The sequence below is a fragment of the Limanda limanda genome, chromosome 8 (assembly GCF_963576545.1).
Source record: "Limanda limanda chromosome 8, fLimLim1.1, whole genome shotgun sequence".
Taxonomy (NCBI): domain Eukaryota; kingdom Metazoa; phylum Chordata; class Actinopteri; order Pleuronectiformes; family Pleuronectidae; genus Limanda; species Limanda limanda.
Genome location: NC_083643.1, coordinates 15,229,423 through 15,253,054, shown reverse-complemented (window position 1 = coordinate 15,253,054; position 23,632 = coordinate 15,229,423). Strand labels below are relative to the sequence as shown.

Genomic DNA, 23,632 nt, shown 5'->3' with positions numbered 1-23,632 from the left:
AGGAACGCACGTGAAACAGAGTGGGAGAGGGGGTACTACAGTGAGCGAAGACAGGAGAAGTTATAGGGAGGAGATTTCCAAGGACGACTCCAACTTCTTAATGGAGTCTCCAGAAGCTGGAGACTGGTGGGCCAGTGAGGAGGAAGGCAACAGGAACAACGGCTCCCTCTGGGGTGAAGAGACAGGGCAGCGGTCGAGGGTAAGAGAAAGACACGCAGCTGATAGGCTGACCGCTTTACTGATCCATGAGGCGTCGAGACATCATGTTCGTCATCAATAGTGTAGATGTCTTCATAAAAATAGAATAGAACCCTACCTTTACCTTTAAGACTGCCATTGTTTGTTTGTCTATTTAGTTTTTTTTACATATATTTTTTAGCTATAAAGGATTAACAGCCAATATAATGCAAACTGGCTACACACTGGCTTCTTATTTTGTTATTACAGACCTCACAGTTCTGCGCTTTGTTAAGAATATGTAGTATGTGCTGCTGTGCTGCTGCTGGAGTCCTTCTTGTGCAGACACACAGTAAAAATACCTTTTTCCTAAATTAGAAAGGAATGTCAGCGGAAGCAACTGCTTGTGTTTTTTTTTTGAGAAATCATTTTGGCAAAGAACTGATACAGAACCAGACGATAAAGAAGCTTGGGGAAATTAATGTAATGCAGCCTCTGGTACGAGCCCATATTTCAATATCTATCGCTTTCTATTCTCGCTTTACAGAAAACTGTGGCCATTCAGTTTTTATCAGAAGAGCTATAAAAAAAAAGGGTAACAAGACAAATTTATTTAGTCTTTTATTATTACCAGCCTGACAAAGTGCTGAAAATCTCGCTATTGCAACACTCTCCCCATATGCCTCCAGACATCATCAAAAGCCTATTTTTACTTTTTATTGGTAAATCATCAACTTTTATTTGAAAGTAAAACAAATGACAGACGTTTCAGCCCCTTGGCGTACCATCATGTGGGCAGGACAGCAAAGCCAGGCGGCCTGATGAATGCCAAGCCAAGGCAAGCTGGAGAGAAGTGAAAGACACTCCTCCTCAAACGGGCCCGTCAGCTTTCAAAGAAGCAGCCATTAGTGAGTGCTCATCAAGCGGGAGCAGGGGCCCGTCCATTCCCCCGGTGAAGCAGAGCAAACGACAGGCCACAATGCCTTTTTACGGGAAGAGCGGGGGGGGCGGAGGACTACAGAGATGAGCCCTGGACCCAGTGGTGTTTCCGAGCGGAGTCAAGCCGCACGTCCCAGGCACAGTCAATTCCCAGCCCAACTGTCACTGCTGGCACTCAATTCAGCCCCTTCAAGCACATAATCTGTGCTCGTATGGCTGTTAAACACCACATACTCCAGTCCTCCACTCATCCCATGCCATGGTATTGTTGTGTCTGCTGTCTTTCTTTCTATTATTGAGCCATTAAAGGATTTGGGTGGGGAGCCATTTCTCAGCATATGCCATCTTGATCAGCGACAAGGCGACTTGACGACAATAGATTCCGTGCACATTCAGAAACGGATCATTTTCTGCACCAGAAGCGTTTCAAAAAATATCCCTCGCCGTCCATCTATTGTCTGCTTAGGACCTGGTTATCACCACCAGCCATTTCCTCATTGGCTCATGCGGTGAGGAGCTGTGCCGTCAATGAGGTGAGAGAGATCCTGAGATCCTCGCAAGGCGGAGGAGGGACAGTCGTTGCATTAATCTCAGTGAACACTGTGGGGTCCAAGGTGGCACTGTGCCACGTCGGAGATTCCCACTTACGGCCATCTCTCCCAGTGACAGAACGATAATGTCACATGGGTCCAGGTGAGCGAAAAATGGCAGCCTGCTTGATGCTCAGCCGGCTGCTTTAATTGGCTAAAACAAAGTAATTTGAGAGCGGTATGGGGTGCACGAGGGGGTAAATGATGGGACAGAAGGTCATCTCTTCTCTTTTACTCTGCTGTGTGCCATCCACCAACACGCCCAGCATGTGCAGCAGTTAATATTGAGATCTATTATACACTAGCCTTTCACCATCTGCTTCACACACTGGGAACCCGTGCTGCACGCCTTGCTATTGAATAAAAAACAGACAATTTGTTTTGCTCCTCTGTATGTCTGTTTGAGGATGTAGCCGCGTATACTTTGATACGAGGGGATCATAAGCCACTCAGATGTTACTGAGCTTGGTAAATAATGTTAACAAATAACGTAGCAGCAACAGAAGTGCTTTTTTTTTTCATATGGCACAGTCGGAGGAGGGAATAATTAAGCCTGATGCCAATATGATTACTACTCTTTTTATTCTGCACTTCAAATCACATGAGCTTCACCTTTCAATTACTTTTTCTGTTAACTGAATACTTGTTTAGTCTGTAAACATTTTTGAAAATATTGAGAATTTAACCAGAGGCTTCTAAAAGTTGCATTTCTGTCCAACCGTAAAGTCCACAGTACACAATTTTCAATTATTGAAACCAGATGAAAGCAGACAAATCCTTTTATTTGAAGAACTGGAGCCAGAGAGACAGTTTGGAATTTCTGTTTGGTGATGGACATTTCAAGCAAAAACATAACCTCTATACCTATTTGACCATAAGTCAAAGACACGCACACATTCACACACACACAGCTCTCAAATGACCCTGCATGCATAGTTGTGGTGGACTTGCGACATGCTAGCTTGCACAGCTTTGCTCTTTGTTAATTTTTCATTCCGCACACAGAAAGTTTGGAGGGCTGTTTGTCGTCTTTGGCTTTGCATGTTTCTCCCGTTTGTATTGTAGCATCAAAAATTCCAATAGCTGAGTCACCACACAGGTTTCTTTCTAGCGTGTGATAGAATCATGTTCTTCTAATTATTTTGTTGTTTAATGGCAGTTGAATGTATTTTCACCACTTTCTGACAAAACTAACAAATTACTTACTAACAGGTGCTGGTAAAAGCAAGAGAACATCTGTTGTTATTTTAAGACAAGACGATAGACCAATGAATTATTCTATAAAAATTATATTTTTACTGGGTGGTTTGTTTGTCAGCTGGATTGCACAGAAACTACAGAATGGATTTTCACAGAACTTGGTGGAATCTTGAAGGGGAAAAAGAAGCCACATTAAGGAAACTGTTTTATGAGTATGCGCAATCTGATGCAGATCCAAATAAATATATGGATCTGATTTAAAAGTGTTTTCATAAGGGAATGTTGGGCTTTGGAGGAGGAACACACTCTACCAAGTGCCATCCTAGTTTAATATGTGTTATTTATAAAATACTAAGTAGATGCTTCCAAAACAAAAACAGCTGCAATCTGTCATACCTCAGTGCACTCCTTTCAACAGTGTGTCTTCAAGCACACAATTTTTGAAATACAATTTTATGATGGTTTATAAGTGACAGAAACATCAGGTCATAACAAAAGGTGCTACACTGCTGACAGTTTTCCAATAGACTGAAAAGCCATGTGCGCAGACGGCATTTCATTAACACTTGTGTATCTGTGTTCAATCGGGCATGCGTGTGTCTCTGAGCGTGCTTTCAACCATGTGTGCACCGAGTGCATTTGGATACATGATGCACCTGTGTTAAACAAATGACCCCCACGCCTGTGTGGATTTCTCCCAGGTGTGGCTGATGCATGGATCATGTGGCGCAGAGTGCTCGGGGGCCACATTGGCTCAATCGTCCTGGGATCATCTCTGAATGTGGCCCTGAATTTGCACAGAGCGAACGAACGGTTCACCTCCTCAGCGCAGTGTCTGAGGTGCAGGGGGGGGGGGGAGTGTGCCAGACCAACCCCCTGCAGGCAGAATCAGGTGTTATCTGTCTAACTGGGGACACCATCATCAATCTCTCCTGTCCACTCTCTTTTGCCCAGAATCAAATCAGCACATGATAATACATCTGCGCTGATGACATGCAGACAAGACAGGCAATTCAGTATGCCAACATTTTGCCATGTCTGCCCAGTGTTTGGACGGAGAAGTGATAAAGTATTTGTCACTATGCGACTGGTTGAGCCTTTCAACGCTCAAACCCAGTGATAAATTGCTGCGGTGCTTTCTCTGAATTCCTAAACTTTTGCTTTCTCAACAGCGCTCAACCACAAGAGTGAGAGAAGAAACTCTCCAGGTGCAAAGTTGTCAGTAAGGTTAAGTACCACAATCATACAAAGTTGGTAACTACCGGACTGAATCACAACGAAGATTTCTCTGCCACATTTTGGTGCCTCCGTTGTTTTCTGAAATAGTTGCCGTCTTTACAGGCAACATAAACATCACAGCGTGTGTCTGGTTAACATCACGTTTAACTCTGGTGGCAACACACTCTTTCCATGGCTGTGACAGCACGTTACGGAAGCCTTCAGTTAACTGGTAGCTACGCCAGTTTCAAGTCGACACAAAATGCCTAAAGCTAAACTGTCGAAAGTGTGGCTGTATTTCACGCAAAAGATTTTTTCAAAACCAGAACGTGCAGCAAATGTTTCAGAACGATTGCACGTAAAGGGAGAAACATGACAAACTTTAGGTAGCACCACGTTTGGCTGCTTGTGTGACTATGATAAGCACCAGGTGTCAGTGTGGGCTCCATGGCCTCTGCAGTGAGGAGACAACTGATGACAAGTTTGGAGCTTTTGCGGCACTAAAACAGTTATCGGTTGTTTAGTGTAGGCTTTATATATTAGGATATAATTTGTAATGTAAATGAGTTCAAGAAGGTTTGCACTTCATGATCTTCATTCAGGTTTCTTCAACTTTCATATTTGTATATTTATGTTTAATATACTTTAAATTGTAAACAGTTTGTGTTGAATTTTAACTTCCAATTTGCCAAAAGTGGGCCACGTAATCATTTCAGCTCGTACTCAACCTCTTACTTACTTCATATCCTTCAAACAACTTTACCTGTGCTTCTCCTAAATATAAAACTTTATGCCCTATTTTCTTCCCATTTATATGCCCCCCCGCTTTCCATATCAACAGAAAATATTTGCTGTAACTGCTGCACTGATAATACACAAATGCACGCTCGAAGGCCAGAGCCTGAAATTGCATCAGCACTGAACACGTCTCTTCATTTTTTCTCATTTTCGAGCCGGGTGTTTTGACAAAAGACGATCCGATTCCAGGTTTCACTTCACAGTGTCCAGAAAACAAAATGAGGATCTAAAACATAACATTCATTTTCCCGCACTTGAGCTTCTTCTATAATTAATCTGTAATGATACAAATAGAAAGTCTTTTATCTCGCCATGTTTGGACAATTTTTTTTTTCTGGCATCAATCACGAGTCTGTTTCACTTCCCTGGCTCATTCAAAATTCAGGAGTTATGCTTTTAACTGAACCAGACGGACAAAATAACATCACTCAAAGTGCTGCTCCTCTCACCGGTTACCTGTGAGATGAAGAACTGATCTGACGATTTCAACGATTACCTTTTTTTACAAAGAGCGGTGTGGTCTGGCCCCGAGCTACTCTGCAGACCTTAAAGCCCCCGTGAGCTCGCCTGCAGCCTCAGATTCGGCTTCTGGCTGGTGCAAATGTTTCTGTGTCTGAGACTAAAGATGACCAGGCCATTACCATTTAAGGCTCTGAACTAAGGAAAGACCTGCGCAAAGATCTTCAGCCGGCAAAATAAGAATCAAATTACTTGATATTAACTTTGATCATGCAGGATTGGGAAGATGTTTTTGTCTGAAAGTTGCTCTGCAGTACACAATAAAAGTCAAAATAACAAGTGTGCTTTCTTGTAATTAATCTGCACAAGGCTTATTACGCCTCGGGCCAGTAGGCGGCAGAGAGTTTGAAAGGCGGCACAGCACAGGGAGAAGACCAAAGACCCAAAGACGCGGCGGAGAGCAAGAGGGGAAAAGGGAGGTGGAAACCTCTGTTGACACCTGGTCTGTATGATAATGCGATTGGTGTATGATGGCTCGGAGTTTGAAAGGCACTTTGTCCAATTAGAAGTGTGCAGCAAATTTCCACCTGCCCCTGACAGAGATGAAGTGGCTCTTTCAGAAGACACAGTGGCACCGAGCCAGCGAAGAGAGCCCAAACACCGCAAGTGGAGCAAGCAGAAATTAATGAGCATCACAAGCCACACTTGTTTAACACAAGATGACATCGAATGAATATTCCCTCAGTTAAACCGTTTCATGCTATATTTCAATTCCACACAAACTAAGTTACAACCTCAACAAAAGGCTGAACAAAAGTATTTAACATTCAGCAAAACAGAAAACTGTTGAAAGTGGAGAAAAAATAACTCTGGATTGGCACATTAACATAACTTGAAAGCAACAGATCATCGTGCAATGAGAAAAGCTTCAACTTCTTGAAAAGTTCATAGTTCAGCGCATAAGGAACGTCTGCTCGATATGCCACGACCAACATCAACCAAAGGCCTTCATCTGACTATTTCTGTACGTCTATTTCTGTCTGTCACATAAAAATAGGCTTTTAACAACCGAGCATGACGTTAATTATTGCCTCTTAAGCACTGCATTAGTAAAATAAAGCCCCAAATATTGATTGATCAGACAGATGATATTTGTCAGCGAACGCGAGCAGGATTCGTGTATCACACGTGGAGAAGAGTGTCGTTCAATCACTGCCAGCAGGCAGCACGGCAGCGCGCTGATTGAGGCCCATCGTGCCGAACTCTTAACACGCCTCCTAAAGCAATCAATCCTCAGACACAAGCCAGAACCAAATATTCATTAGTGACTTTTTCATATTCAAACGTCGTCATTTCAAAGTAACAAAAGAGCAGGATTTGTCTTTGTCGGGCCCGTTATGATTCGGTGACACACTGTGTGAGGCGCAGACAATTGTGATCATCTTCTATTATTTGACGTGTAAGGAGTTGTGTTCATTATTGTCGTCTGCAGCATGAAAAAACTCTACAACCACATAATTTCACAGAGACTACAGAGTAACAATTCACCACAAACAGACTAAATGTTACAGTGTAAAACAAATACAACTGATAAGCTTAGATTTGTTTCATATAAAAACAATAAAATAATAAATAAATAATTAAAAGACTTGTTTGGACAATACATTAACTATTATGAGATAATAGTTTCCCACAGAGTGATTCAACATGATTAATACTTGTGGGTGTTGTTTAACTACTCCAGACCAATGGCCCCTCTATAACTGGTAAAGGGGGGAAAAAAAGAGAGAGATGGGATGCGATGTTAATAAGTAGTTGCTTCTACTCTGGAAAAAAAAATTCTGTCCAACCTCACCAGATTTTAATCAAAGGCTGAAAATAGTAGCTGATTGTAATCGGCACTCAGAAGTCACCAGGGGTGTTTGAAGAGCCCGTCAAGCCTGAGAGTGGAGCTAATTCGATTAAGTGGCGGCAGTACCTGGAGGGGACGGATCCGTATCGCTCCCTTTTTTATTTATGAGATTAAGTTGCACTTGTTATTCCAATATAAATAATCACGCCAACAGAAATGACACTGATTTCCTAGTTATTTTTTAGCTCCAAAAGTTTTTTGTTTGTTCCAGGTGACGAATAAACTTTGTTAAGTAACAGTCTCATGCTGATGTAACAGAAATTACGGCAGAGTACCTGATACGCGTGTTACGCTATTCCTCAATATCGTTACTGTATCTTATGTGACAGAGCCTAAGCAAATCGGAGCCGATATGCTTGAACATGCTTTACTCCTGCAACTTTACATTTGATTTTAATTTATTGAATTCAGAGGATTGAAGACACTGTTTTACATTGAGCAGATGAAAAACAGCAACTTCACATTAAGTGTAAAATAATGCAGAGATTTACAAATAAACACATTCTCCAGACTTCATTTGAAACAAACTGTATAACTATTACACAGTGTGAATACTCAAAATATGACACTGTTAAATTACATTTGTATTTCTCTAACCAAAGAGGAGGCTCACACTCTTTAGTCTTTCTTCTGTTGCTCGTCGGTGCTGGACGGACGACGATATGCAACAGATATTTCCTCTCTCATCTGAGTCTGATGTTGTATCGCTGCTCTCAACAGAGTCTTTATAACAGAGCTGCCACGAGGGCCATTAAGCCTATGGAAAGCACGATAAATAACGGTTAAGAGGCTCTTGAGGTGTGCCGTTTGAATAACATACTTAAGATTTTACAACGTATCCTCTTCCTGTTTCAAAGAGTGCACATGCACATGACGTCGGGGGGGGGGGGGGGGGGGGGGAGCTCCGTGGCACGGAGATCATTCTGATTTGTCTCTCAAGTGTTTTACACATCAGTTCTCTGCGGCCTTAACAATATATATTTTCTCTGAGTGCTTTAGGTTTACATGACTTGACACAGATGATGTGAAGCAGCATGAGCGTACGCTATGTGTCCGGTCTGATTTCGTTGAAAGGTTAAAGGGGTGATGGGTTGAAAGATACAGCTGGTCCGAGCTACTGACTGGGCGCTGGGATTTTTCATGTGAGGGGCTTATACCTGCTCGGGAGCCTTTGCACCCTCCAACACTCGGGGAGATGTGAAAAGCTTGGCCCTATATGAGGCATAAGAATTCCTCAGAGTGATCCTTTAGGCCCCTCTCACCACTTCTGTCCCTCTAGTCCTCTTCTGAGAGGCCCTTTTCATATCAAAGAGAAACAGAGCCGCACAACGCCAGTACTTAGGTCGCAGTGTACCACATTAAATTTAGATTCCTTTAACGCCCTCCAATAATGCATCTGGAGTATTTCCGGTCATTACTATTCAGACTTTTCTATCTAAGATACAAACTTCTGTAAATAGGCCATAGATCTGAGCAATCATTCACCACTGGAGATTTCGCATCAAATCTGGTGTCAGTCACCAGCTGAAACTTCCTCGCCAGCCCCAGTTAAGCCACTGGTGACTCAAACTCCAAAATAAACTGTCCCGCAAGGCACAAAGTTTCATGTTTGGTCTAAGTTAGCTTTGACTTCAAAACTTTTCTTTAATTAATATAACCTATTAGGCTTTGCACTGCGTTGCCGGTATTAAAATCCAATTAATATTTTTTAAATATATATTACCATACACAGGAACATCTGCAGAATGTGTCCCTGTAGTAGCGTTTTAGTTAAAATATATTTTTTTAAATCCTTACATTTTTTGCTCCGCATCTACTAAGCGAATCCTGAGCTGATTTAACGTTTTTTTAACGTGCCAGCGCCAGATAACAACTTGTCCAACCGTTGCACTTGAAAAAAATTCCTGAACTGATTGAAAGCACATGGACTCAAATCACTTGAACCTCAGTAAATCAAGTTTTCTGCATCATATTAAAGGCGCCACAGAATACAAATCAGAAAAACACAATTGTGCAAAGTAGATTGAAATGTCTATAGATTTCCGAGTGGTTAGCCTTAAATCTACTGGTCCAGATGTTTAGATTTATAGAGGGAGTCATGGATGAGGTGCGAGCTCAGGCAATGGTCTGCCCGCCAACAGCTATAGCAGCGTCCTGTCAGTGTGTAAACTGTCACTGGCAGGGAGGGACCAACAGTTCGTCTACAAAGCAGCTTCCTACAATAAAATCCACAGGAGTCCTTTCATGCCACTTCCCTTCCACCAAATACAGCATTCCACCTCACATCATCAGACCTATTACATGATTTACAAACCCTTCACATGACAGGTATTTAAAATGTTATACTCCAGGGATGAAAAAACAAAGAAATCTTAAAATCCAGAGAGCACGCCATAGAGGCTGCATTGCTACATTAAACTCAACCGAAGTGGTCAGAGCCGCCTGACCAAGAAAATAACAGTCGACTTCCAGCCCTGTACTCAGGCTAGTGGAGCTCAAACATTCCAATGTCTGATATTTAAACACGAGCACTACCAAAAACATTTAGTTTACAAGGACTTGTAAAATGTACTGTATGGTTTTTTATTTCTTTCGCTAAGTTTGACATGTTGACCAACAATGCAGGCTATCGAGGTAAAATTTAAAACAAAAATAAATGGTTTACAAGTGAAACTGAGATATTTATCACAACTAAGACATTGAAAAAAATGAAAACAAACTTTCTATTAAAAGATTTAAAGATCGCATTGGACAGAATATTTAGATGCATACACACAAAGGTGGCCAAGTTTTTTAAAAAGATTGAAGAAAAAGAATTGGATTGTGACATAAAAATATTCATATACTACAATATATATTCAATTCCACAGAGGTGAGCATGATTAAAAAAAATAATATATATTTAATTTCAATCATTTCAATCATTTTATAGATTTTATTTATTATTTTGGAGTGTTAGTGAGAAAGAAGGTGCTGCAAGCACGACATGACAAAGCCTAAATCAGTGCTCGTTTAACTGCTAATCCTGGTGTTATGTTGACATTCACTGGTACATCCTCCTTAGATAATAACACTGCCGCTCAAATGTGATTTGACCTTTGAGGCTCATTACAGAACTTTTTTTCATAGATAGTGCTGCCAAAGTCTAAACGGAGAAAGGATATAATCGTCAACGCAACAGCTCAGTGTACATGAGGAGAAATACTGTTTATCTTTAATCATTTACACTGACTGGTGTTTGGTTCTGTTAGGCAGAAGAGAACTTACTGATCAAACTGTATTTTGACTTCAAATAGACTGATTGTTAAAATTTAACAATGTTAACTGTCTGACAGGAACCAATAGAAGGGCTCAAGAAATTATCACTGCAGCCACATTAAAGAATTTATAAGGTAGGCAGACTCAAACTCCATATTGTTATAGGCAGTCGCCCAGAAAAAAAGAGAACCCAAATGGAGTTCCTCTCCCGGCTCTGCACGAGCTGAAGGCTCAACTTTAAGCCTGTACCTGTATCTTCATGCTCTCCAGCGGGCAGGGAGCCCTGATTCACTGAATTCGAGAATGCCACAGCCTCAATAATGTTGCTGTCCACTCGAGTGGCATGCACGCCCCATGCCAACCCTTGAGCTCTCTGAGATTTTGTGTAAAAACATTTCCTTTTTTTTTTTTTGCCTCTGTGTCCCTGCACCGTCTTTTGTCTAAATAACTAACTAAATAAATGCTGCCACTCCAGCCAAAAGATAATATTTCACATGACCCAAAATAAAGCAGCTGGATGAAGGTGCGGTTACGTGTTCATTAAGAGAAGACTGAATATTTGTTTTCTGTGCCTTTCTAGTTCAGATTTGTTATATAAGATATCATCAATTAAAACTGCTTTATTTTTTTCCTTAAGAAAATTATATCAAAGCTGCATGACAGGACAATCTACGGTGGCACTAAAGGTTCTGACATCATAGAATGAAAGATGGTATTTAGTGCGAAAAGGTCAAAAGAGATGGACTGTAGATATGACACTGAGGGAGACTAATACACAGGACACACTGCAGTACTTAGGAGCACAACATCAAACTAAACCTGGTGACCACTTCTACAATTTCAATAAAGTTATTTAATGCTTTAGCCCTGAATTCCACCTGTTAAAATGGAAAAACCAAGCACTGTTTAACAGGCGGATGTGCTATACTAACACAGTACTTTACGCAAATGCACACACGGCACTGATACTCAAACAAAGTCATGTTAACAGAGGATCCAGGAAACCGGAGCTCCTATCAGAGCTGCGTCTCCGGAGCTTCCCGGTGCGGCTGTGAGGTTTCGAGCCTCTGCAGAGAGAGCACCACCTTACATAACCAAGCCATTAATATTGATTGTTTCCAAATTTGCAAACTGAGGGATCTTGCTATATGAAAATAACACCCTTTCTTCTTTCAAGTAATGATATCTACAGCCCTCCCAGGCCTGTTCTCTGACCTGCTCATGTCTTACAGCAGAGCTTCTGCTGAAGTAAGCCGTTTCTACTTAAAAAAGAAAAAAAAAAGGTATTAGCACTCAGGGTTAAAAACAGTAAACGCTCTGCATGCAGGATAAGAAATGTGCATCCACAGAAAGTCTAATACAGCTGGTGTAAAGGGGGGAACTGCGCTTGAGCAAGTGTCTGTCGCCTCGCAGACGCTGTGTTGTCTGAGCGTTGAACTGTAATCCTAAACACTGTCTTAGAAAGTCTGCTTCACTGCTGTGACCCCTTTTTATAGTTTGATTTTTTTTTAGGAATCCTGCGCTGAACTGTGGCACTGCAATAACCCAAGTGCAGTTTGCTCCTCAATGGAACACTTGTAGTTTTACATGAACGCTTTATTAAATTAAACCACGGAGCCGTTATTTCTTAGCCGGTCTTCCTGCTCTCTTCCATGACATTCTAAATATCCCTGAATATTTTATCTCTTAGATGACTTGCCATATAAAATCATGACCTCAGTTCATTTTAAAACAAATAAAGGTCGGTTGAAGCGGCATTATATTGACTTGTAGACACACTCCAACATGTTCAAGAGTCTTTACAGCAGGCGGCAGAGCACACTAACTTGATGTTACAATATGAAACTGTACAAGAAAGCTACAGGTGACGAACTAATTATTCTGAGAATTATTATTACAAAATATGTCTTTGAAAATAGAGCAGACGTCATGCACTGGGTCATTGGAAATGTTAAACACTAGGATTTGAACTGCACATATCAAATCAGAGCAGTTTCACACACGTGTTTACCAACTCCAAGTTTTCAAAAAGTTCCCCAAACTTTTCCTCCAGGCCTCTTCTACGTAAACTCTTCAACAACCGGTCCTATTCTTTGAGAAAAGGTCAGAATAAAGTGTCAGAGCAAGGAAACTTTGAGGCAGCAGATGTTGTCCCACCGAACATGTTTTTTTTCACCCATTCAGAATTACATAACAGACCAAAGGCGCTCTTTTTTTTCCCCCTGTCTTTCTTTTTCCCAGACGCACTTTAATCATGTGCATAAAAGGGTGGGGTGAATATGGGTCAGCAGGTTAGGAGTGTCTCAAAGTCAGACTTGTGAAAAAAGAAATCAATCCACGGAGCCTCCCAGCTACCTGTCTTTGCCCCGCGATTACATAAGTGCTGTGAGGCTGTGCCAGCCCACAAAGTCACTCTGTTTCCCCTCGGCTGCTGCTGTGGAAACACTCGCTCCAGCTGCAGCCGCTTCGTGTTATTCATTGAACTGATCGGACCTGTGGTGATCAGGAGGAACTGGGAACACTGGGAACACTGGGAAGAGGGTGAACTCCTTGTGTGAACGTGGGGTGGGGGATAGATACGCGATGGTGATTTCTGCTCTCGGTTGCTCGCCTGTTTATGGCTAAACCTGTTACATAACCAGCTTACATTCCAGATTCATCATATCACACTCTAAATATACCCTTGCGCACAGGAAGAGTGCGCACACACACACAAGAACCCCCCCCTCTCCCGTGCAATGAATGAATTGTCACGTCTGCAGCCGTGTGCGTTTCGCCGTAGCGCGTTCCGGCTTCTCTGCTCGTCGGGAATCAGCAGAGAGAAAGAGAAAAGAGAAAAGAGAAATCAGTGTTTCTCTCCTGAACTTGCATGAGCCCGGTTAGTAAAGACAGCCGAGAGGGGGGTGTGGTTAAACACTGTCTGTACTGTACAACAGGGACGGGACGTGGTGGATAAATCATGTAAAAATGCTCCTCGGCAGCATTGCGCACACACTTGATTTGATGGGGATATAAGAGTTTATTTATTTGGGATTGTTATTGCTGGAGCTGAACACATTACAGCTGCTGGGGCGTCTCTTCCCCTCCTGGCACCCGGGACCAGGCTGGATGTGTTAGCGGGAGATGAGAACACAAACCCGGCCAGCCAGACGGCGCTGTGTGTGCGTGCTGTCTCACGGATAGTGGAGGGAGGACATGTCAGAAGAAGACAAGGGGGGGGGGGGGGACAGATCGATACCCTGCCCCCCCCCAGGTCCCCCAAAAAAGTTCACTTTGGCCACTTTGCCAATGAGGCGTCCGGGCGCTCGGGTCGGCACCGCGGGCAGCTCCTGTCGGTCACTTCTAAATTGCTGGCTAATTGATTTATCCTGCAGCGGGAGTCAATGTGACATCTGGGACCGTATCCCCCCCCCCCCACCACCACCCCCTCCCCCTGTGATCTGAGCTGTCAGTGGAGCCGGAGCCCCGGCAGCACACACCGAGGCACAGCACCACCGATCGGCCCCAAAACCCAGAGAAACAAGCCGCTGTGGCTCTGGACCAGAAGCCCAGTCTGCGGTGGCTCGCTGGGTTCAGGCAGTGCGCTGTTATTCATGCGGGGGAGCGATTTAATTCATTTTGAAGTTTGATGTTTTTAATGAATAACCCCCCCCTCGGTCGGCGTGTGTTCCGAAGCGAAACGCGGTGCTCTTACCTCTGTTGGTGCTGGAGCAGGTCTGCCTCCGAACCGGGGCTGGATGGTCCGCTTTCCGGAGCGGCTCCAGGTTCACCGGGGTTTCCCTGACCGGGGTAGCCGGCTCCGAGGCGCTGTTGCCCGGATCGCTCGCTGGATCTGGCGGGGACTCCATGTTGAATCTCGGATTTGACTGTTGAACTAAGCGCTAATGCTGGAAACTAATTCTACGTGATCTGTGAGCTCCGACCCTACGCCTTGCTATCTAATTTAGACTAGAAGTAAGAAATGAGAAATGCGAGTGTGTGTAGGGGTGGGTGTGTTGGTCTGATTGTCCACTAGCAGCGCTAGTGAGAGCTCCAGTCATGCACACTGGGAAGGGAGAGGTTGTCAATAGCCGAAGAATGGATGTAGGCCTGAAAGTAATCCATGCTGATCGACCCGCAGCAGCTTTACATGGAAATTATAATGTGTTATTACTGTCGAACGTCGATCAGCTGTTTTCTACATGTTTGTATTCAAGTTGGAGAAATTCTTTAAAATATCCCTCATGAGCTGCTGCAGAGTTTGAAAGTGAAAATACATCATATCATGCATCAGCACATGATCCAGACCATGTTATAAGTGATCATAATACATTTATATTAAAACACTAGGTTTTATTATTTCTTTCTTTTGAAAACAGCTTAATTTCTACTTTCATATTCATAAGCATAATCACCGAGCAGAAGGATGTTTGCAAGTTTATACTGAGGAATAATTCATGGCAGATTCCTTCAGTGTGTGGATGCCCCTTCCTGGCTGCACCCTGTGGGCTACTCACACTCATAAAACTACTTTCATGGCCAAGAATTCAAACAGGGACACTCAGAGAGCCCTTCATCATCATTACTATCATCATCATCATCATCATCATCATCATCGTCTCCAGCGGTCCTGTGGGAGGGGCGCCCTGCATGTCAGAGCAGAGCCGGAGCTGATGAAAGCTCTCTCCCCTCTCCTCACACACTAACCTGAGCACCCTCCGCTCTCTGCTTGATTAAAGTGAATATTGACAGCAGTTTGCAGAGGGGAAAAAAAACCCTGTTCAAGACAAAGCATCACACGTCACGCTGGGAACCGGCAGCCATGCGCCGCTGGTTGCGCAGCAATTACAAACACCATGCTTTCTGCATGTGATCAGCAGACCGGCTGCAGAGGCGGAACCCCGCCCCTCCGGAGCAGTGCACGTGGACTTTGACATGGTCCTGCCCTCCCAGCACAGGGCCTGACTGCTGATAGTCCACACAGCAATAAAAACCACAGCCAAAATATAATAAACTCATAAAGCGAGTTGATAATAGAAGCACGGCTGTGTCTCTCTAAACACATGCAGTGTTTAAATATTCATTATGCTTTAGCCTACAAGGTCAAACATTAGTATTACCAATGGATGGGGAATAAAACAATATCAATAAATATCATATCAATATAATTCCCTTGATAGCAATATAATAAAACTGAAATGTATTTTTTTTTCTAAATGCATTGTGTAAGCACAGTGAGGAGGTGTATATAACCCTATCTATACTCAGATCTGTAAAATGACATCATAACAATCAAGTGCTTGTCATATTCTGAGAATAAAGAAGAGTTTGAAACCACAACCTTCACCTCATTGTCTTTAAACTTAAAAAATAACAATAAATTGACAATAATTGTGATAATTATTGATATAGAATGATATACAAATGTTTATCTTGATGGGATTTTAGGCCATATCGTCCAGCCCAAGCATTACCTCCATGGAAAACAGGAATCCTCGTTAAACGTAAACATATTAACACACCATGTTTCCAGTGGCTAGATGCTTGAACTTAACTATTCGAAAATTAACGTTTACTGTATAATATTCTTTTCTCAACTAGAATGGCTTTCAGTGGAGCGCATTCCTCTGCCAATGCCTAACAGTTCCATTAAAGTCAATCAAGCCAACATTTCACACGTTCATAGATATCAGTCCCCTTGAATGGGAGACTTTCTTGGCCCATGTTCCATCTTTACACAAAAATACGTACAGTAGTTTTACATAACATAACCTTCTTTTCATAGGTGATACAAGATCACAGAATGGTATAAATTAATTTATAATGGACAAAAACATGACCGGAATCACTAAAAATGTTAATATATGAAGGCAACATAGTGTAAATTAACAGAAGTAATCTTCTGTAAGTTAAGTTGTATCCCTTTTGTATTCTTATTTTAAAAAGGTCGTTATGCAGTGTAAAAGCTGTGATGTTGTATGTCTGTCGGCCTGTGAAAGTGATCACTAGCATGTGTTGACTTTTTAATATTAGTTTGTTTTCAAGCTCGGTTACGACTTCCTCAGGTAAGATATATTATTAACATGAAGGTAAATAATCATAAGAATAATAATAACTGCATGTAACTCACCACCAAGAGCATGATATAACTTTTGGAGCAGGGCTGCGCTGAGGGCTGACTTTTCTGACAGCAAGCCAGAAGGAATCTCTCACTGCCAAGCGAAGAGGCCAAGTTCCTTTCCTTCTGCTCAGCTTTCGCTCGTCCAGTTTTCCCTAACCTCCTGACCCAATGCAATTTGACCCTGTGAGCCCCACACTCACATTCCACGCCTGTTGAATGTTCAGCATCAAAGCTGAGAAACTTGAACTTGAGAGGGCTGTCAGCACCTCTTGAGAGATTTTACTGCCGAAAAACACAAACACAAAAACAGCACGTCTGCATAACTGCTGTTAGAAGTACATGCTTGTACACGCATGCACACCCACACTTGTAATTTAAATACATCGTACACAGATGCATCTCAATGCTCTTTACATTCCTGTGCATAATTTAAGATAGAGATAAAGAAAAATGTTTTATTTTGCAGCTACAGAATATAGCGCAAGTTAAAAGCACAAACAAAAACAACATTAACGCACACTCAGACTGACACACCAGCCTGTGTTTAAACCAAAAGGATGCAAGGACAAGTTTGATGCTGCCGGATTAATTTTTGAGTTAAAATGAATTATGCTGCTGTCACATTGCTGAGCAGGGGAAGGATGTGGCGGATGTGAAGCGAGTAGAGTAAGCATGCCTGCCTGTGTTTAAAAATGATTGATTAAGCTGACACCGACTCAGGGGTGCAACACCGCTCTATTTTTCTCCCTCATTATGTAAGGCTATATTTCAAATCAGGAGTGCACTGGAGGAAGACACCAGAGACACCAGACAGGACACCCTTCAAATAAAAAGTTTATCAGACAACAGCCAAGGAGACTGATGAGTTTCCCCTCTAATCTTGTCTTGGGGGTGGCAACAGAAAAGAAGGAAGAATGTGTTTGTCAAAGGACGGGGTGATCTTTTAACAGAACACATGGAATCATTTGTTTGACCAGTTTGGCCACAAGCACCGTCTTCACAATGTTTGCACTATTAATTTTGGAAAAAAAATAGTTTTTAAAGTATACACAGTTCGGGTACTGGAGGTTACATATATGAATCTTTAATAATGTATAATTTTCTTCAGAAAAGATCAGTTCAGCCGTGTTTGTAAAAAAAGTAATTAATTCAGATGAGATGCAAATGTTTTGCTTATAATTTAAAAAATGGATAACACCATGAAATTTTTACAGCACGGAGTTTACTCTCCTCCTCACACTCCAGCTAGTTGTCTGTTTAAACAGCGGGAACAAAATATGAATTCTCAGAATGACACATTTGTTTCATGCGGACATGGTGACATATCTTTGTTGCCTTACAAATCGGACATCAGAACCCGAACCCGGCAAACACGCAGTTCTCGGCGCACTCATGCAGTGCAGAGTGCCAGGGTGTAATGAAAGAGACATATTAATGGCCTTTCACTTATTCATGCGTCGGAAATGAAGAGGCACAGTCACATTTTGAAACGGTTGACAGAATAAAGAACCCAACATTGGGGAAATGATTGTATTTATGATTTCAGTCTGACACTTGAGGGTATCAAGAGAGAGACTGAGTGACACATTTCTGACAGTTCAAAGTGTTAAATGATGTGATGTATGGCAACATGCTCGAGCATGGGGGCACCCGCTCTTATATATTTTCACTTTAAGAATCAGTGTCTCGCGAGTGAAGACCCAGGAACAGCTGAAATGGCAGTTATTTCAGCTAATATGTCAAATATTGTATAAAGTAAAATAAATATATATTTGAACACACGAAAGGTTTATGAATATGCAAAAAAAACTACAGTATAAAGGTGGCTAATTAATTTCACACATTTACCTTTTGTGGAAAATACAGATCAATGCATTGTGTTGCTTGACTGAAAGTCTGGTTCCTTCCTCAGAGACAATGCTAACAATAGCACCACCTAGCAGCAGCTTGACCACAGAAAGTCTCTGTCCACACTCAGCCTCAGGTTGCACACACATTATGTCTATATTTATGTTTAATGATGACTTTTACAGCATGCTGCATGGGTGTGATTAAAGTTAATTCCCTAAAAGAAAACAGAAGTGTTCATTTAGTCTTTTAGACATGAAAAGCAGTAGTGACACTGTGATTTATACTGATTATAATAGTGATATCAGTGTTATCGGAAGGCCAGAGAGTAAATAAAGACATTACTTAAGGGACAGAAAACTAATATTTTTCATTACAATCAAGATTGTCACGTGGGCATAATACACCAAATATCCCACAAAAAAATATTTGCTGGTGGTAGTGAATTATTTTCTGTCACAGCCAGAATTGACTCATGGCATGAACATAAAGTTCATATGACTGGGGACCAGAATTATTTCCTCAGTTAAAAAATCATGAGGTGAAAAATGGTGTGATTATTTGTGCCTGACAGAAGTTAAGAGCTTTTCCCTGAGGTCCGCAGCCTCCCTGCTGACCGTAAGGAAGCCTTCCCCTCCAGCAACCGCTCACCTTGTGAGAACAAACCTTTACATCAGCTGCTGGGATGGCACATCTTCAAGCTCGAAGCACCTATGCATGTCTGTGCATTGTGCATTTTGTGTGTTTGCCCAGAAGTTTTTTATATCAATGTGTCTGTTTTTGTTTGTGTGCAAGATGTCTACAGAAGTCGAATTTCTGAAGTAAAGCGCCGAGGCAGGTAAATCGAGTGCAAGGTCGTGCTTTTTGTACTTGTGTAATTAGTAGTGTAATTGGTGCCTGGTTCGAAGGCTTATCAGAGATTCCTGTGTGGCACAAACAGGTCCCACAGGAAGAGATCAAAGCAGCGTCTGGGGAAGGAGCAACTCGAGTAGAGTTTAAGTTTTAAGGGTTCAGGGGAGGGAAAGCCACTCAACACCCAGGACAGAGTATTTCATAAGGCACCGTAACTGTGCAGCATACTTATGTGCTGATGACAACAGCCACACAACACTGCAGGGTGGCGGTACAGAATAACTACAAGATATTGGCATTTCTCTGCATGCAAGTTTGGTTGAAATTATTCTTACTACCTCCGACAGGTTCTAGTCCCAGCTCTCTTTGTCTGTTGGTTGGTTTGTTTGTCAGAAGGATTATGCAAAAACTACTGAGAGGATTTCCTGAAAATTTGGTGAAAGGTTGGGATATGGCCTAAGAACAAACCTATTACTATTTGGCGTGGACATTGCGTGAATTTAATTTCCACTAATTTCCCAGGGAATAATCTACGGATCTTTAGAGGGCTGATATTTAGGAGATTTATGAATATGTATATTATTGCTCATATATGTTATGCTACTGTTTTGATTTTGCTTCTTAACAGGTTGTTAATCGAAAAAATTACACAAAATATTTTTCTTACATTACAGCAAACGCTGTTTTGACTCGACAATCAACAAAGCACCACGGCCGCTCGTCTATACTGTTTCAATGTGATGACGAAAACAAGACAGTAGCAAACTGGCTGCCTGATCCTATCTGACAATCCTCGCCCAGCCGACATTTCTGTGCGGTCTCTGATGTTGGGCGGCTGCTAATTTAGCCTTTAGCTCCATGGTATCGTAAATCACAACACTCAGGAAGACAAATGTCAGAACACATGTTGCCAGACTGTGTCTTTGAGCAGAAGATTCCTTTAATTGGGTGTGCAGGGACTGGGTCCAATCCCCAGCACTCTCCTCTTCTTCCTCCTTCCTCACTCTCCCTCTCTCGTTGCCTCTCTCAACATACTAACAAAAGGAAGCCAGATGAAAAAGACAGCGCCAACCCATCCCTACTTTGTGCCATTATAGAACAGACACACCAGGGGTAAAGAGGTACGATGCTGAACATCAAGGAGAGCTTTATATAACTCTCTTTTTATTCGCCTTGTTTCATGTTTATTTTACTTCTTCAAGCTATCATGTCTGATTGACACTGCTCCCTGTCATAACAACCATTATTCATCGAACCAGCTTATATGGAATACAGCGATAGCTTCTGGATATATTTGTCTGAGTTTAGGAAAATGTGTAAAGAATCAAAAATGCTCTCCAAAGTATGTTCAGTGTCATCTCATCATCAGTGTTATGATTCCACCCTTCCCCTTCCTCCCCTCACGCACACTCTGAACTTCAGCAGAGGGAATTGAGATCATAAAGAATAGATATTCAAAGGCTTTAACACAAAAAGACTTTCCTCAAAGCCTGCCCCTCTCTGGATCCGCCGGGCGAGGGAGGGTGAAATGTCCACACAGAGAGAATCACAGGGTTCAAGTTAAAAGACGTCATTTTAATTCTCTCAAAATTTGTCGTTCACAATTTAGACATCATTAGCTTTTGAGCGACAAATGTTTATTTAATCAGAAGGAAGTTTACATGCTTAAATGTGATTTTTTAAAAAACATTAAAAAAAAAAAAAAAAAAAAACACAATCGTAAGAGTCAATGCTTCATTAGGTGTAAGACAAACTAATAAAGCACAGTCAAAAGTTACAGGCACATTAAAAGACCTCCGACCTGCAGGCTCTAATCACTTGCCACAAAACTAACTTAAATCCACCCTGGGTCCTATGTTTAATTATCAAATGTGTTTTTCTCTGAGCGATGCCTTTGCCTGACTAAAACTGTGGGTTAATTCAGTGGAATTATTTGGTCAGTGTATATGACGTTTGATGGGTGCACCTGATGCTCGGACCAGGCAGCACAATTTAAATGGAGTGATGGTGCAGCTTCAAGTAAAAGGACGTCAAAAAGTAAATTAGATTTGATGTAAGATCAATTTAATTGTATTTAATTTAATTGTACAAAAATATATCATTCCCATCTCACATCATCACTTTCTCCCTGCAAATCACCTGGAAGTGGAAGAGGATCTTATTTGTGCTACTCCATGAGGAAAAGGGCTCTGACGAGATATATACATATAATGATGTTAATGATTTACTGAAAGAATTTAATAAAAAAAAGGTATTTAGTGTATTTTTTATTCGTGATTATGGACCAAAGAACTGGTTCCAGTTGACAACCAGTTCCAAATGGTCCTAATAATTAAAATCATAGGCGTCCGAGATGATTCATCCATCAATGCTGAAGAATGACGCCAAATACCTATCTCTACGCTGATGGAGTCTTGTTACAGGAAGGAGACATGGCAGGGAGGAATAAACCATTCAGTTTCCTTTCATTTTTCTTTTACCACTAAAATCTTATCCTTGAGTCTAAATTAACTTTCATTGTGTTTGTAATCATTTTAGAAATTACAATGTTAATCAAGAATCAGACAAATGCATTGCAATCAGAAGTAAATTCACTAAAAGCACAATGGGAATGTCAATTTGTCCTTATTCAACTATATTTATGATATTTTCATTGATTCCTTCTATCTAAATTGTTTCTCAAGCACGCTCTCTCATCTCCGCAGCTGTCAGCAGCCGATTCTCTTCAAGTCTCACTCAGTCAACTCACATGTGAGCAGAAGTTAGGTCCAGGAAAGTCCCAGATTAACATGGAGGAGGAAGAGCAACACGTTCCACCGGACTGCTACAAATCAAATGATTGGGAATAATTATTAAGGTGCATGGAAGCATGAGTCTTGGACCGATTGCGGGACCTTGACACATCAACTTGGATTACCCATCTAAAGTATTTAGTTATATTGGTTAACAGAGTCTTACTATTATCTTATCGTATTGTCCTATCAGTCATTGTAGTAGTTGGTATCACTCGGTCTCCAGAAAGAGAGCTGATGACGTTGCAAGTCCTCTAACCCCCTGCAATGTCTAAAACTAAATGGGTCATGTATCTATGTAACAATGACCTGAGCTTTGGTCTGGACTTCTAGGTGTGAAAACGCTATTGCTGTAGAACAGGGAGGGGTCTTCTTTTTTTTTAAATGGTTGTTGAATTGTAAATATTTATAATAGTTATAAAAAAATCATCTTAAAAGGCCAGTTCAGAATTTGGGACCAATTGAATACAACATTTATAATGATGTTTTCATTAGGTCATCATTCATAATCATTGTGTTTCTGTTACCTATGAAATGTGCCCTCTTACATCTGGATCCAGGTCCTCTTGCATAAAGTCTGCCATGCAGCACTGCCATGTGTCTACAGTAGCCCAGAACAGACAAACAAAACACTGGCTGAAGAGAGGGCCACCAAAGGATCTCCAACAACAAGGGGTATTTAGTTGGTTGCACTTAGCAGCCTCACAGCTGGGTGGCACTGGAGTTGTGGGGGTGTCTTTAATCATCAGTGGTTGTGAGTTCTCAGTAATTATTAAAGACTATTTTATCTACATTGTTCATGTCTGACCATTATCTGAGGTCAGTGTTTTGGGCAAACAGTAATCCACTGTATCAGATCAGTGCATCACTAATTACAATCAGCATAGTGAACAAAACGAAACACTGAAAATGAATCCTACTAAAACTGATATTAATCCAATTACAATATTAGTCATGGACATGCAAGAAGGTTACAACACTAATGCGAATGCTTAATCAAATACAGAATTTATATTATTGTTGCAACCTTTCCTGAACCCAAGTCATGTGTATTGTGGTGTGAACCCAGCGCATTGCAGAATCTCTTATTTCCTGCAATCATCTGACATGTGATTCTCATCATCTCTGTTTGTTTAGGCAAGGCCCTGCATAGCAGTGGGGAACGATGGGCCATGAGCTGCACAGCACCACTCTAATGAGCAGAGCTGGACGCAGACAAAGAGAGTCTGGCTTCTGTTCAGCATCTCTGCCCATTATCTGGCTCTGGTCCAATACACAGAAATTAATCCCTGTTTCTATTAGTGACCACGGTTTCAAGTGTACAGTATCTCTCTGTCTACACAGGCTGCACAAACTTCAATTAATGTGCCTTAAATCTGACATTTTCTGTGTAAAACTGTTGTAATCTGCAGTGCACTGATTTACTTTAGTAAATTATTTTTACAGTACACATTAAAACATATAGCCATCGATATAGAAGTGATTAATC

The 23,632-nt window shown here is 41.6% G+C and overlaps 1 protein-coding gene across 1 annotated transcript in view; it reads right to left on the bottom strand.

The window, feature by feature from the left end:
- Positions 1–14,537, bottom strand: part of roraa (RAR-related orphan receptor A, paralog a) — a 171,770-nt gene extending 157,233 nt beyond the window's left edge. The window contains exon 1 of the mRNA XM_061076896.1: positions 14,246–14,537. Coding sequence (XP_060932879.1) covers positions 14,246–14,399 — 154 coding nt within the window. The 5' untranslated portion in view covers positions 14,400–14,537. The remainder of the gene's footprint in view (positions 1–14,245) is intronic.
- Positions 14,538–23,632: the final 9,095 nt, after the last annotated feature.